The sequence below is a fragment of the Mesoplodon mirus genome (genome assembly GCF_964341445.2).
Source record: "Mesoplodon mirus genome assembly, chromosome: 3".
NCBI classification, from domain to species: domain Eukaryota; kingdom Metazoa; phylum Chordata; class Mammalia; order Artiodactyla; family Ziphiidae; genus Mesoplodon; species Mesoplodon mirus.
The window spans coordinates 102,896,189-102,912,450 of NC_138978.1; the positions used below are offsets into that span (position 1 = coordinate 102,896,189).

Here is a 16,262-nt window from a genome sequence, read left to right on the forward strand (position 1 = left end):
CATTAACCTATTTTATTCTCCCCATTATCACTTTGGTCCTTCTATTTAAGGTAGCCTTTTCTTTTCCAGAATGACATAAAGTTTTTTGAACAGTTGTACTGTGTGATACAAATAAAAACAAATCGTAAAAAGAAAAAAAAATGAGGTAGGTTTCCAACGGTACATACAGCTGAATATAATCAACTAATAAGTTATGGTTCAACTGCTCTAATCAAGGCAAAGTTAGATGAATAAAAAAAATAAGAGCAGAGGACAAAGCTCTGTGGATAGAAAGAACTGAAAGGCAGAATAAGCCCTTTAGGAAGAGAAAACCCCAAACCTCCAACACAATATTTCCAATGAATATCCTAGAATATTAAAATACTAAACATATAAAAACATTTAGGAGTTGAGGAGTCCAGCCAATAGAAGGTAAAGTGTCTACTTCAAGCATTGTTACAAAAAAGATGTTATGTATTAGCTGTATGCATGACAAATGAAATGGAGAAGGTGGCAGAGAGCTGAAGCCTGTTTTATTTCTGGTAAACAATAGTTGTGCTGCTCCAATGTAGTATGCTTAAGAGGTAGATTATTTAGCACTAAGAGAACACGATCTGGCCACTACATATTGCTAAGCAGTCAGTCAAATGCAGGATCTAGAAGCAGGTCAAAATTAAGGGAGACCACGTAAATATACTGTTTGTGTGATTAGCAATCCAAAACCAGCATCTAGAGGGGCCACAGAGTAAATACAGTAATTCAGATTACATAATCATACCCTATTGCAGAAAGCTCAGAAACCAAGAACTTTCAGATGAGCTATGTCAAATGTCAGCCTGATTCTGTCAGGAGCAGATGAGCGTAAACCTTGCCCCATCTAGGGAGAGGTTTACGAATCCCCCAGCACAGTCACTGGCACAGGAATAGGTAAGACAGATCAATGGAACAAAACAAAGTCCAAGACTGGACAAAGTTTCTTTTAGGGTACGATAAAGCAAGCACTTCAAATCAGTGGTAAAAGAGTTTTGGAAAAACCAGCTATTTGGGAAAAATAAAAAGCTGGATTCCTAATTCCCTTCTTACACACCCCCCCCACCTCGACTCCACATTAAATTCCACATATGACAAAGATTTAAATACAGAAAGTTAAACCATAAAAATCCCAGAAGTATGAGTGAATATTTTTATAATCTTAGAAATGAGAAAAACATTACAAAAAATGATACAAAACCCAGAACAATTACTTTGACTATTAAAAAAAATTAATGGCAAAATACTGAACATAAAGTTTAAAAAAACTGGAAAAAATTATTTGTAACACAATAAAGGGTTAATACAGAGTTTTCAGATCAATAAGAAAAAGATAAAGATCTCAAAAGAAAATAGGCAGGGACTTTCCTGGTGGCGCAGTGGTTAAGAATCCACCTGCCAATGCAGGGGACATGGGTCCGAGCCCTGGTCCGGGAAGATCCCACATTCTGCAGAGCAACTAAGCCCGTGCGCCACAACTACTGAGCCTGCGCTCTAGAGCCCACGAGCCACAACTACTGAGCCCATGTGTCACAACTACGTGCTCTAGGGCCCGCGTGCTGCAACTACTGAGCCTGTGTGCTGCAACTACTGAAGCCAGCACCTAGAGCCCATGCTCGCAACATGAGAAGCCACCGCGATGAGAAGACTGCGCACTGCAACGAAGCGTAGGCTCCCGTGTGCAGCAACTAAGACCCAATGCAACCAAAAATAAATAAAATTTAAAAGAAAAGAAAATAGGCAAAGGACACAAACAAGTAATTCACAAAAGGACACAGAAATGACCAATAATGTTTGAAAAGCTATTCAATCTCACTAGTAATCAAAAGAAAATCAAAGAAAAATAATGTGTTAACATTTTCCACCTGTTGGAAGCGCTTGACAAAATGTATCCAGTGAGGGGTGGAGACCAGAGCACCTGTGTGCACTGTGGGTGGGAGTATATAAACTGCTGTAACTTTTCTGGAGAGCTATTTGGTGATGTGAATCAGAACTGAAAATGTCCACACCACATGACCCAAGCAATCCCACTCAGGAATTTATTATCAGGGGATAATTACACAACTTTACAAAATATGTTATACACCTGAAGGTTTATTGCATCCTGCAGGCCATCTACTGTGTTAAACATCTTACACACATTATCATTTAATCCACATAACAACCCCATATTACTATATCTGTATATTCTAGACAAGAACTGAAGCTTTGTTAAATGCATTATGTTATGCAATGAAACAATATACCAGGTGCTAATGAAAATGTTTCAGGTATTTACTGACATTGAAAGATATTCATAACATGTTGAGTAAAAAGCAGGTTTACAGAATAGCATGTAAAATCGTGTGTGTGTGCATTTATGGTTAAAAACATAGTCTTCCAAATACTAAGAGCGACGATCTCTAAGTGGCAGAATTTATGGTGGTGTTTCTTCTTTATAGTTTTTCCATGGTGACCGAATTACTCCCCACCCCATCATCTGTTGAATAGGGATTTCTAGTGTCCCAGGTGGCACTGATAGCCATATACTTACCTCTGGTAGGGGAGCTCTGGGCAGCAGGGAGTCACTGACTGGCATTTATAACCAAATTGGTTTTCAGGGACCCATTACGTTAGAAAGTAGGTGACAGCTTGTACTACCTTCTCTGAAATACAACCATCTTGACAGAGGATAATGCAAGACTCATCCACACATTTAATGCCCACCATTTAAAGCCTGAGGTCCACGCATTTTAGAGATCATGAATTAACAAAAATGTCCATTTCTGTGGTCATTTGGCTAATCCCTAGTTCCATCTGGAAAAGAGAAAGGCCATAAAACACAACATTCTTTACGGAAATAACTTTGTCTTCACATCTAATCAAACAAGAAGTCTAATTAAGTTACTGTTACTATAGCTGGGAGAACTTAAAGTTGGATCCGAGAGTCACCGTAGCTTGGAAAAAAAATTTTGGTAATGAGAAACCTCTGCCTATCTTTAGTTACACACCTGATCAAAAGTAAAACACTGAAAGAATTAACACCAGCACAACTGAGCCTGGATCAGTTTCACATGGCGCGCCCCAGTTTAAAAGCCACTTGCAGATGACCCGACAGTCTGGCCATCAGGAGCAACCTCTCTGGCAAGTAAACGGAGAGTGAATTCAATGATGCCATCCTTCACACATGTTCCTTCTTTCAACAAATACATCTGCTTGCCTACCATGTGCCGGACCCTCTTTGGGGCACTGCGGACACAGCAGTGATAACACATACACTGTGCTCAGGGAGCTTATACTCTATGAACACACGTCTTAACAGAAGCCTAAGAATGAAGACTAAACATGCTAGATACGCAACCTACAGAAGACAACCTGTCATTGTGAAAATAAAACTGCAGAAGGGTGTTAAAGCCTGGTCTAGTAACTAACCGGTTGGGAAAGTGGGCACAAATCATTTTCTCTCTTGGGAATCTACTTCCTCAGGAGTAAAACTGAATTATGCTCCTTCACTCACGGAATAATAAGAATCAAATGAAATAACAAGGCACTGGTGATCCCATAGAGGCTGGGAATTTAAGATTTAGGCTTCCAAACCCCAAACAGGGAACACAGGGACAGACAGGACATAGTGATGGTGTAAGAGAGGTTTGGGGGCTTCCCTGGTGGTGCAGTGGTTGAGAATCTACCTGCCAATGCAGGGGACATGGGTTCGAGCCCTGGTCTGGGAAGATCCCACATGCCGCGGAGCAGCTAGCCCCGTGAGCCACAATTACTGAGCCTGCGCGTCTGGAGCCTGTGCTCCGCAACAAGAGAGGCCACGATAGTGAGAGGCCCGAGCACCGCGATGAGGAGTGGCCCCCCACTTGCCGCAACTAGAGAAAGCCCTCGCACAGAAACGAAGACCCAACACAGCCATAAATAAATAAATAAAAATTAAAAAAAAAAAAAAAAAAAAGAGAGGTTTGGGACAAAACCTGGGCGAAGCTCTTGTGGGCAGGAATAAAATCTTAACAGAATACAGTTCTGTTAAATAAGGCACTGCTAGGATCATAAAACATGAGCCAAAAATAAAATCACAAATGTTCCAGTCCTCCCAGAGACTACCCTTAGAAATAAAAAGGCTAAACATAAAACAGTATGCAAGTTTGCAAACCTATTCAATTATTCAGAGTTTTCTGTGAGGCAGGATGATACAGAGGAGAGCACTGGGCTAATACCTGGTCAATGTGAATTTCATTTCCGGCTCTGCCAACAGCTCTGTGAACTTGGGCAGTAAAACTTAACTTCACCACCAAGGCGAGGAAGCTGGAATGACATTTCCAGTCCCTATAAGCTTTAAAATTCTATGACTCATCAATAATTTCACAACTCAGTTTGCTTTTCCACTGCTCTGCCTTCATTTGGGAAAAAAACAACAACAAAAATCAGCCCGTTGCTCCACAATACTCTAGTGTCAACAGAAAAGGGCAACAGCAACTCCATTATCTAGAAACCTCAACAACCTGGACACTCACTGAAAGGAAGCAAGGGAGAGAGACCTCTGATGACACTGTCCATGCAATAAAACCCTACGCACCTGACCACAAGAGAAACCTGCAGACCGTCACTCTAAATCAATCTGCTAAACCTGTCAGACTGCCTAAAATTAGAAATCTTTTTCTTACAGAAGCATCTTACAGAAGTAAAATTAAGCTAAGTAAAATTTCTTAGCTTACAGAAGTTAAATTTGGGGGACACTGTATCTAGAGACGGGGACAGCAGCAAGAAGGAACAGGATATTGCAAGGGGACTATCATTTCTGCAGGAAAAAAAGAGTAAACTTCAACAGGCAGACAATGGCACTAAGCTTATAAATCTGGGCCATTCAAAATGGGAGAAAATAGCCCCACAAATCTCAACAGACCTTGAGGGCATTAATGCCATACCACTTTAAAATAATGTGAGTCGTGATACAGCATAATTTAAACTCCTTAATGATCTAAGGTCATACTGCTGACAAAGAAGGCAGAGACATATTTTAGAAAGATGTCCATTAAAAACAACAAAAACAACAAACTTTGGCATTCAAAAGGGTAGGCTTAAATGCCTACCCTAGGCTTAGTTTTCGAAAAACTCATCTTCATGGGATAACTCATTTCTAATCATGCCTAATAAATGAGTTAAATTTCAAACTGTTAGCATTTAATTTTTACATCTTTATCTTATTTCAAAGAAAAGAAAGTGATGAAAGGATATGCACCAGTGGCCAGCTGACTGGACCATAAAAGCTCACCGGTCCCCACTGGGTGTGGGGACCAGCCCGGCCTCCCTCTGCTGCAGCCACACTGGCCTTCTCCCAGACCTCTGGGTGCACCACGCTCTTTCTAGCCCCAGGCCTGTGAACATGCTTTTCTCTCTGTCTGGCACACTCCTACAGGGAAAATTCTATTCATCTTCCAGTACCAGTTTAAGTAATTTCTCAGCAAGTGCTTCCTAGTGCCCCAGGCTAAAAGGACCTCTGTCAATTATTCTCCTGTAGTTGCTTTTTTCCTTCTTGGTACTTATTGTATTTGTAATTACATATGTGTTTAATGTCCATTTTCTCTACTGGTCCATAAAGGCAGGGATCTTGTCTGTTGTGTTCCAAATCAGTTCCCAGTACCCAGTACAAGGCCCAACACATAGTAGGTGCTCAATAAAAGGTTGCTGAATAATAATAATATTGACCTTTACTGAGCACTCATGATATATAAAGCACCACTGCTACTTTACAGATGAAGAAGGAGGGTCAGAGAGGCTAAGTAATTCTCCCAAAGTTACACAGCTGGTAAGTGGTAGAGCAAGGATTCAAGCTTCTGTCTGTCTGACTCCAGACTACACATTTAACGACTACGCTTTCTCCAGCACTATGTGAGGCAAAAGGGTGAAGTTAAGGGGCCATGCTTGTACTACCTTTAAGGTGTTTATAATCTGGAGAATACCAATTGAATAAATGAAAGTGAATACAAAATAGAATACTATAGTAAAGTGCTGGATTACATGGCATTGTTAAATGTTGTAGGCTAGAACAGAAAAAAAAAACAAGCAGAGCAAGAAAGGCATTCAGACAGGAGGAATGCCATGAAAACAAAAATGGAGAAGCAACAGAGCACATGGCAAGCTAAAGGGACTGGTGAGAAGGGAACTTCAACTAGAGCAGAGTTAACGTAGGCCAGGAAGTGGTGAGATACTACCTTAAAGATATACGTGCATTATAAAAAATAATTCCATTAACATTCTGGTCTGCCACGCTCTCAAGCTAAGTTCTTGAGGAGTACCTATCACATCTCACTAATATTTCTTAAAACGTTACAGAGGTCAATAGAGTACAAAGCTAATAGTGATTGCTCAGTTAATGAATCAAGGTGAAACAAGCAAAGTGCCATTTTAGAGCTGTCAACTTAAAACCACATATTTAAAGCTTAATGAATGAGAAGAGAAATAGTTATTGAATTATAAGTAGCCTTATTTTTTTTAATTGTAAGCTCTTTAACACTATAAGTAAATAACTATATATACTTGAAAATATTATAACCAGATGACCAGGTATCTGATGATGGTGGGGTTATTTTCTCCTCCATCTCCCATAGCTTCAAGAAAGACACTTTGAATAGATGGTCTCTCCTTCACCATACCCAATTTTTTTTTAGCTCCAAGTCCAAGGACATAACTAGTACATAATTCTTAACACAGATTTGGTTCCTGTGAGTACCCATACTAATTTTCCTGGAATATTTCAGCTGTGGAAAAAAAATTTAAGTGCATACACAAATATCTGAGCATCTAACTGGTAATGCATTAGAAGCTTTGTGTAGATAATCATTATAAAAAACATCCAATAAAGGATGAATACACACCAAATTCTACACTGTCTCATTTAATCTTCACAAGGACCCTAAAAGGTACGTATTAGTATATCCATTTTATAGATGAAAAAACTAAGGTTCACTAAGAGTCATCTGTCCCTGGTTACCACTGAAGTTTGAATCCAGGTCTAACCTGTGATCACATTCCTTCCTAACCACGGCCTCAAAGAACTCCAATTAATACCACTTGTTAGTATCACTCATATTAACCAGTTAAAATTTTGATGTAATCATGAAGGTTAAAAAAAAAGAAAAGAACACATATGCTTCTTACATTTCTGCCAATCTTGACTCACTCTCATTCTTGCCACCTCCGCCCAAGCCTGTCACCCAACCCTGCCAAGTGATAAAACCAAATACATTTATGCCTCATCTGTCTCCTTTTATGCACATGTTCCTCTGGAGTTGGTATTTATCAGGATCATTTGGCTGACAACTGGACTCTATGGACACAGTAATATATCAACAGGCTTATTAAGAAATGACATAGGGCTTCCTTGGTGGCGCAGTGGTTACGAATCCGCCTGCCAATGCAGAGGACACGGGTTTGAGCCCTGTTCCGGGAAGATCCCACATGCCGCGGAGCAACTAAGCTGTGCGCCACAACTACTGAGCCTGTGCTCTAGAGCCTGAGAGCCACAACTACTGAGCCCATGTGCCACAACTACTGAAGCCCGCACACCTAGAGCCCGTGCTCTGCAACAAGAGATGCCACTGCAATGAGAAGCCCACGCACCACAGCGAAGAGTAGCCCTGCTCGCCGCAACTAGAGAAAGCCCACGCACAGCAACGAAGTCCCAGTGCAGCCAAAAATAAATTAAATAAATTTAAAAAAAAAAGAAATGACATAAACCCTACATATGTGGTAGGATTCAAGGTTTTCAAAACATTCTCTCTTTGAAGCCTTATGATAACACTTCATTTTACATGATGGGGAGCTGAGGCTTAGAAGGGCTAATTGAGCTCTGTTGAGGGAACTATGACCTCAAGGAGCAGAGAGGAATTCACAACTACATGACTTACAACTGGGGTCTATAACCTTGCCTTATCCCTAAAGCAAATGCATTGACTTAAAATATCTCTATGAAACACTTCCAAATGCAGCACCATGTTGGGACATAAGTGTTCTATGCCCAGCTCTTGGCCTGTAAGCAAGTCATTTAGCCTTCTTGGTAAGAGATCTGACCAGTTAATCAGCTTAACAATCTATGATGCAAACTGTTAAGCACATTATCAGCAAGAGTTCAATCTTACCCTTGTTCACAAATGTTCAGAAAAATCTGTTCCCGGGCTTCACTGTCTTATAGCTCCTGGGTTCCTCATGCCTGGGCTCACAACCTCCTTCAATAAGGTCCAGGAGTCCTGGATTGTTTCTTGGAATCTTGAGCACTTCAAGTATAAAAGATGGTCGGCCCTGCCCTCTATTCTGCTCTCCTGTTGGACATACTCTTCCAAGAGCACAGTAACGGTCAACCTCCAAAAGGATAACTCTTCTTGGCTCCCCATTTCCACCTCTGGTTTATCCAGCTCTAGCCTCATGTCAGCCACTACCTGTTAAAACACTTTCCCCAGTAAGTCCTAATGGCAGACTCCCTCCCCATACCTCCCCTCTTTTTCCATCCCCCACAAAGAGCTATCTTTTTTTTTTTTTGCGGTATGCGGGCCTCCCACTGCTGCGGCCTCTCCCGTTGTGGAGCACAGGCTCCAGACGCGCAGGCTCAGTGGCCATGGCTCATGGGTCCAGCCGCTCCACGGCACGTGGGATCCTCCCGGACCAGGGCACGAACCCGTGTCTCCTGCATCGGCAGGAAGAGCTATCTTTTTTTACTTCTCTATATGTTTTCCTGGAAACCTTAGTCTTTCATACTCCTCATCAACTACTTCTCCCCAACAGAAAGTCCCCACTGATCATCCCCTGAGCATGTCTTGGACTTCCCTACCTCCATGCTTTTACAGGTCTCCCTAAGAATTCCCTCCACACCTTGATTCTCTCTTCATCCATGAGGCCTTCCCAGACCACTGCACTGCAGTGGTCATGCCTTCTTCAAAATTTCTTCCAAACTCTCAGCAAGCCGTCTCTGAACAGCTAAATCCTTAAGATGACATCAATGTGGATGTTTTTAATGTTTAACTTTTCTTACGTACAGGCCAGAACTCCAGAAGTGTGTGAGTGAAAGATATCTACACAATACATTTAACAAAACATTTTGATAAAACTTCTCGTTTGACCCTCCAAATAATCCTAAAACTGATTCTCCAGTTTAAAATAAATAAATAAATAAAGGTCAGAGAAGTTAAGTGATTGTCTATGATCACACCATACAACTATGAAGCAGCAGAGCCAGGATTCAAATCTGAGTATTAAGAAGTCTTTTTTGAATTTTGCATATAGCATATTTATGATGTGAATCTCTTTGACAAAGAGCAGGTACCAGATAAACATTGATCTGAACTATCCTGTCTGGGAAGTACTAACGTCAGTTAAAAATTTCCTTCCCAGTTCAATTTCTCTTGGTACTTCAGGGTGATCTTACTGTTGAATCAGATTTGCAAACAGGCTCAACTACAATATTAGAACTTAGTTTTTTAGAACATACAGGAAAAAAAAGAGCAAAACTCTTAACAAAATCAAACGTAAGAGAGATACTACTCATAAGCCCTAGAAGGAAAAAACCATACATTTTCTTCTAATGAAAATAAATCAAGCCAATTAATCACATGTAAGTTTCTAACGTGCATAGGGCTGAGTATATTAATGGGAAGCTGACCATCTATTTTCAAGCACACAGGCAGCCAAGACAAAAAGAAAAAATAAAAGCCCCAGTTTTGGCAGAGTACTGTAGGGAAGGAAAAGAAAAAACAAATTTACTGCTAGATATCTATTTGGTTTGCTTTTGGAATATCCAAGCTAGTAGCTTTGATTTGCATTAGATTTTTTTCAGCCAACAAGGAACAATAAAGTATTTCCCAAAAAATAAAAGTCAAATGTCTTTCACAATTATATGAAAAAAAGAAATACTCCTGTTATTTTTAAGAACACTCATATTTCACCGAAGCAAGCTCTGGAGGTGGTAACAAATTACCCCCAGATGTGAAATCCAGGCTATGTTCAAGTTCAACTGGGAAATGGAACAGCCACAATTTGCTTCTAAACTTGGAAACAACCAGTAAACATTTGTGATCACAACCTTTGGCCTCCTCTTCTTCCATATTAATCACAGAGTTTTTTAGACATTTTAAATCTAGTCCAAAACTTCTCATGCTGTAGATGAGGAGTTGAGGGCCAGATACTGAAATGCAAAACAGAAAATAAATTACATTCACAGAAAACTTTCTCAGGAAAACACCACAGGCTCTGAATGGAAGATTTTGTTTTTGTTGTGGTTTCCTGAGACTGGGGTTGAGGACAGAGAAGGAAAAAATAGCCCCAATCTTAAAAAACAAAACCAAACCAAACAAAAAAAAACCACATGTCCAGCATTCACCTAACAACCTCTAAAGGTATGAAGCGTCTATCATGAAGATTCATTCAACTCAGCTAGCTCAAAGCCACATATTACTAACCCAATTTTGACTGCAGTCACCATTACAGTGTCAGTAAAAAAAACCCTGCCTAGAACAGACTGAAATTGACCAGTTTGTTCCGAGCCCCATTACTCCTCAAAACCACCTACGTACAGATCAGTGAGGCCACGTAGACAGTGGGAAGAACAAGTTTTCACCAAGCATTTAAGTAGAAGAGTACAAGATGCAACAGAAACACTGGTTAGAAAAAGATAAAAAGGTAACTGAGGGCTTCCCTGGTGGCGCAGTGGTTAAGAGTCCGCCTGCCGATGCAGGGGACATGGGTTCGTGCCCCGGTCCGGGAGGATCCCACGTGCCGTGGAGCGGCTAGGCTCGTAAGCCATGGCCGCTGAGCCTGCCCGTCCGGAGCCTGTGCTCCTCAATGGGAGAGGCCACAACAGTGAGAGGCCTGCGTACCGAAAAGTAACTGAAAAAAAAAATTTTTTTTTTTTTTTTAGAAATTTACAAATGCAGTATCTTTTTTTGGAGCCATTGCCACACAGCCCTCTGCTAGAAAAGCTGTATTTTTAATTACACGTCAAATTTGATATCTGGTCTACCTTAACATTAGCTTCTCATCATATAAAACGTCTGCACTTCATTTCTCCAGTCTCAAAGCACAGTTCACTTTCTGCAAAGACAGCTTGAGGGGTAGAAAGGGAGGAAGAAGAGGAAATGTGACTCCTGATCTGACCACTGCCCTCAAGCACTGCCCTTTCTGTGAGGATCACATGAGTAACAGGCCAACTAGGACAAAGTTGGGGGGCATGGTTTCTGCAGTCACCCACTGAGAACCCAACGTTTATTGGCAAGAGTTGATTTGAAATTGGCAGAGTGCAAAAGCAGCTGTTAATAGCCTATGTGAACCTAACACAAAATATCAGATCAAAACAGCAGGATGAGGAGCCTATTATTATTATCATTACAGAAAGAAAATAGTCATTAGAAATTGACCAGGAGACTCATCATAGTGATTTTTAATTTTCTAATTAAAAATCACTATGCGCAGAACCAAAAATTTGAGTCAGCAGAGAACTTACCTACTTGTTACCCTGCTTTCCCTTCGAGCCACGTGTCCTACCTGGCTAGCCCTCTACCCTCACCTCAACCAAACCTCAGATGAAAACTAACATTTCCCCAGATAAATATACTTCATCAACTTTGCTGATACTTCTAACTGAAATCCCCAATACAGAATTCATTTTAACATCCTGTAGGGATTAAAAGTCTGATGAGTATACTGTATGGGCACAGAGTCCTCATGAGGACTTTGCTCATTCTGCTCAACCAGGACCAGGAAGGAGATCCTATGGAATTCCTATTCCTTGACCCCAACACTAACGGATGAAACAGGACTCAAGAAAGATTAACTAGAGGGTGACGGTGGGAGTGGCGGGGAAGGCAGTATGAAGAGAGGCTGGGTACTGGGATAAATGAGGCAGTTAGAAAGTTCCGGGGCAGTTAAATGCACTGACCTTCAGATTTCCGGGTGTGACAAAGATCCACAACTGGCTAAGAGCGGCAGCTCCCCGAAGCCTCCAACAGGCACATTCAGTCCTGTCAGCCTGGACTCAGCCCTGCCAGCACCAGCAAACAAATACATGCATTCTTCTCAGAGCTGACACCCCATACAACACAACCTCACTACAGGGCCTGTTTATATAAGAAACCAGATGCTTTGATGTTGGGGTAGAAGTTGGGAAGTTATGTGTAAAGAAGTAGTTAATGACAGGAACAGAAGGAGGACAGAGAATGAACAACATTCCTGGCTTTCTAATCCTAAATTTTAAAAGCTTTAAGGAAATTGTCAAATAGTCTGAGCTCAGGAATGAGAAGTAAGGAAATTATGTCAGCCACCACCATAACTCTGACCAAGGCATTTCATCTGTTTCTTTAAGACAGAGCTTCATGCCTAACCTCAAAGGGGTGCTTATAGGAGGAATGTTTGGAAGCAATCCAACTTAGCAACCAACATTAATAAAATCTAGGCTTGCTCAACTTCTCTCATGCACAAAGGTTATACATGTCATGAACATTCCAAGCACTTAAAGGAAAGAATCAGTTAACAGTGTGGCATGAAAAGAGTTTGCGGTTAAAGGCAAAAGGAAGGTTATTCTTTAGTCTAAGAAAAAATCATTTATAAATACGCACACACACATACTTGCTGGATTTCATGAGTGAAGAGACTGAGTTATATAGGTCATTAGGGCACAGGTCTCCTAAAACCAGAAGACTATAAAAGCACTATCATGCTTTAGTTCTACTTTGCTTTCTTAGGAAGATTAGTTAAACACCAACATATTCTCACAAAGCCAAATAAGCCACAGAAACAGGTCTAGGAGATTTGCTAAAACTTTCCGAGGCTTTTCGTTCTCCAGTCTGAATTATCTCTTCTTTGTATCTTGGCACCCCCAGTATCTAGCACATCTTGGACTTTTGGAGGACATTCATGTACACTGACTACATGAAGCAATGTGGCTTGACATGAACAGCAAGTTATAACAAATAAGAGAACAACAAACTTTTCATTTTTCTTGGGAATTGGATCCTGTCATCTCATGAAAAACTACTCTAAATGGCACTTTCCCAGCTGTACAAAAGTATACAATATTTCTAATAAAAAGTTGTTCTGTTATGCTTATACTTTTATTTCACACTGTTTATAAAGGCTCCCCCAACACCAGATCTCTTCAGCAGAATTCAGGATGACTTATTATGACTTCTAAAAATATAGAATTGAAAAGCAGAACAGACCACTAGATAACAGTTCTTGGTTAAGGGGGTGCACCACTAAGAACTGCTTTATTCAACCATTTCTAAGGTGAAGATTATTAACAGTGGTTCCACTTTTACCACATACACATGCTACAAAAAGGATGGGATCTCTGAAGAAACCATGGATGATTAAGAAATGCAAAAACAGTTCGTTTAAATGAGGTCAATGAAAGAAGACAAAAAAATAAGTTTAAAAAATCACTGGAAACAATAACTAAATAAAATGAAAGAAAAAGAGGGAAGATTTTTTTATTAACATGTGGACTTCAAAGAATGAGGTTTCAGATCTGCTCTTGAGTAGATCTGGCCTAAGAACCCCCTGAGCCAGTTTTTTCAACCTCTTGCTTTAGAAATCAATATATCGCAAATGACATATAAATTCAAACCAACCAGGGAAGGTTCTGACTAAAGGAATAAATCCAGGAGTAGCCCCAGGTCCTAAAGGTAGGTCAATCAGCAAGAGAATAATCCAAATATGGAGTAAGAATGCTGTGTCTGGCTGGCTCAAGGAAGGAAGTGCTCCCGTTATAAATCAGGCACTGGTGTTGTAAAGCCTTTCTCAACTCTCCACCGTGAGATGGAAGTCTACACATTTTTTCCCCTTCATCAAACGGGAAGACTTCCCAGTTCTCATTCTGCCCTATCTGCACCCAACCCATCCCACACGTCAGCGCTAGCTTGGCCACTTTTATGCAGCTGCTGCTTGGACTGCGTTTAGCAAGAGTTCTCCCTGACTGCTTATGCTTTGACTGCAATTGCCCTGGGTCCCCAGATCAGAGAATTCTGCACAGGTAACAAGTCCAGGCAGAGGGAGAAAGATCAAGGGGAGATTGAGATTCGGCTGATACAGAATGTGGTATAACGAAGACAAGTGCAGTTAGCCACTCACCTCTGTCCCCATGTGCAACTCTCTTTGAATGAGGAAGAGATATAAGAGAGAAAATGCATTAAACTGAAAATACATTATGCAACAATTAAACCGGTAGTTCTAGAAAAAACACGAGGAAGATGCCCGAGCTGATCTAGAGCAAGTAAGTAGCCAGGATGTTGCCAACAACTGGCTTTGTCAACACAGTAGTGTGCAGAGGTTGGGTTGCTTGTCCCCAGAAACAGAACTGCCACAATTTTTAAAGTGTCCGACTAGGACCTAGCTCAAAGCAGAGTATCTGCAATGTGTTTCTTAACCACTGTAAACCTTGTTACAACAGGATCTAGACATCCTGGTCAGAGTCCAATGCCATGATAGAAGGTCAAGTTGAAGGCGTAAGAGAGAGCACACATACGCTGTCACCCCATTGCCAAGCTTGTTCCTTTAACTATTAAAACACACAGGAACCTAATCATTGCTTTGGGATTTCTGAACACCCGCCTACCCACCCTGAAAGTACTGACCCCGCGAGGACACACGTTTGTTTCTGCTTAGCCCCAACTTCTCCAACCACTTAAGAGGTAATTACTCCTCCAGCTTCCTGTTGGGGTATAGCGTTGTTGGATCCAAATTATTTATACAGACGCAAAACAACAACGCTCGAGAGATGCTGACAACTTAAAAAAAGAATGTCGTGAAAGTCTAAGCCGGCTTCCCCTGTGACGAAACACAGCTGCCCGGGCGGCGGCGTCCGGGGGCCGCTCTCCGGGCCCGACGCGGCCCGCCCGACCGCCGTAGTTTCGGGGCCGCGGCCCAGGTGGCGCGGGCGCCGCGCGGCGGGCGAGCGGCCGGGGTCTCCTCCGCTGGGACGCGAGGCGCGCGGACAGAGAAAGAGGAGCCGGGTGCGCGGGCCGGCCGCTAGAGGCCCGCGGGTGGCACCTCGTAGTCCGGGCGGTGCCCGGGCCCGGCGCCCGCTCACCTGGTGCGTGTTGTTCGCTAGCCTGACGACGAAGTCCCGGACCCCGCCGCAGTCCTCATCCTCGTCGAGCGCGCTGCGGCGCCAACGGCCGCCGCGGGGAGCCGGGCCCCCGGGCGCGGCCGCGCGCAGCCCCCAGCTCACCCCGACGGGGCCGGACCAGCGCGACAGCGGCGCAGCAGGCGGTGGCGGCGCGTCCAGCCGGTCCTGGCCGAGGATCGCCGGCGGCAGCAGCTGGAGGAGGAGGAGGAGGCTGAGACCGTGGGGCCAGCGCGAGAGGTCGCCAGCAGCTCCCCGGGGCCGCTCCATCGCCGCCGAATGCCTACGCTGCCGACACCTGCCGCCCGGCGCGCCCGCCCACCCCCGCCGGCGCCGCGCCACACCCCCGATCCCGAGCCCGGCGCTCCTTGGATATGCGCAGCCGGGCCTCTCCGCCCCCATAGGCTGGCCGCCTGTCCTTCTTCCCCGGCCCACTGCTCATTGGCTCGCGTCGCCTCCGGCTTCGGGGGTCCTGGATTAGGATGCCAAGTTGCGGGACTGATTGGCTGGAACGTGGCAGAGACGGCTGAGGTCATCCCCCCCTCGCCGGCGTATCCGAGGCCGGGCTTCTAGAGTTAGCGCAGGAGCTTCCCTCCTTCACAGGAACGCCCCCGCTTCGTGGCGCCCCGACCCCTCGTTGCTCCCTCTGGCACCCTCAAGTTGGGGCTGGGTTGGTCCCCTCTTCTCCCCCAGAGACACCCCTAAAATTCCTTGGGTTGTGGGAGCGCCTGGAAAATCTCGGGGGATCCCTGAGTTTGCTCAGCTGGAAAAGGGGGCTCCGTCATGAACCGGTGCTTCTGGTTTTTAAACCCCCGCACGCTGCAGCGCCCATTGTCTGCTGAAGCAGCCGCCTTGCTGACACAAGGTGAAGGAGAACTGTGTGGGCTAAGTCTCATGGAGGCAGACATCAGAACATCCATGACTCACGCAAGCCTGGAGAAAAGTCTCTCCTCACTCACCTTCCTCTTATGCAAGGGGTTAAGCCAAAGAAGGAGTTGCTTATTGATTTTCCTGGAGTTAGAAAGTAGCTTAGGGGCAGGTAAAAGGGGGCAAGAGAATTGCCCCGTTTTATAAAGTCGGCTCAGTGCCGACTTTAGACATGATCATTGCATAGATGCATATTTATCAGGGTGCCTTAACCCTGCAGTGAGCACACTGCACAAGT

The 16,262-nt window shown here is 43.3% G+C and overlaps 1 protein-coding gene across 4 annotated transcripts in view; it reads right to left on the reverse strand.

Moving 5' to 3' along the window:
* Positions 1–15,437, reverse strand: part of SORT1 (sortilin 1) — a 70,838-nt gene extending 55,401 nt beyond the window's left edge. For 3 of the 4 annotated variants that reach the window (XM_082614094.1, XM_082614092.1, XM_082614093.1), the window contains exon 1: positions 15,062–15,416. In XM_082614094.1, the coding sequence (XP_082470220.1) occupies positions 15,062–15,367 (306 nt within the window). In that variant the 5' untranslated portion in view covers positions 15,368–15,416. Of the gene's footprint in view, positions 1–15,061 lie in introns of all 4 variants that reach the window. The other variant, XM_082614091.1, reaches the window with a different exon arrangement.
* Between the last annotated feature and the right edge of the window lie 825 nt (positions 15,438–16,262).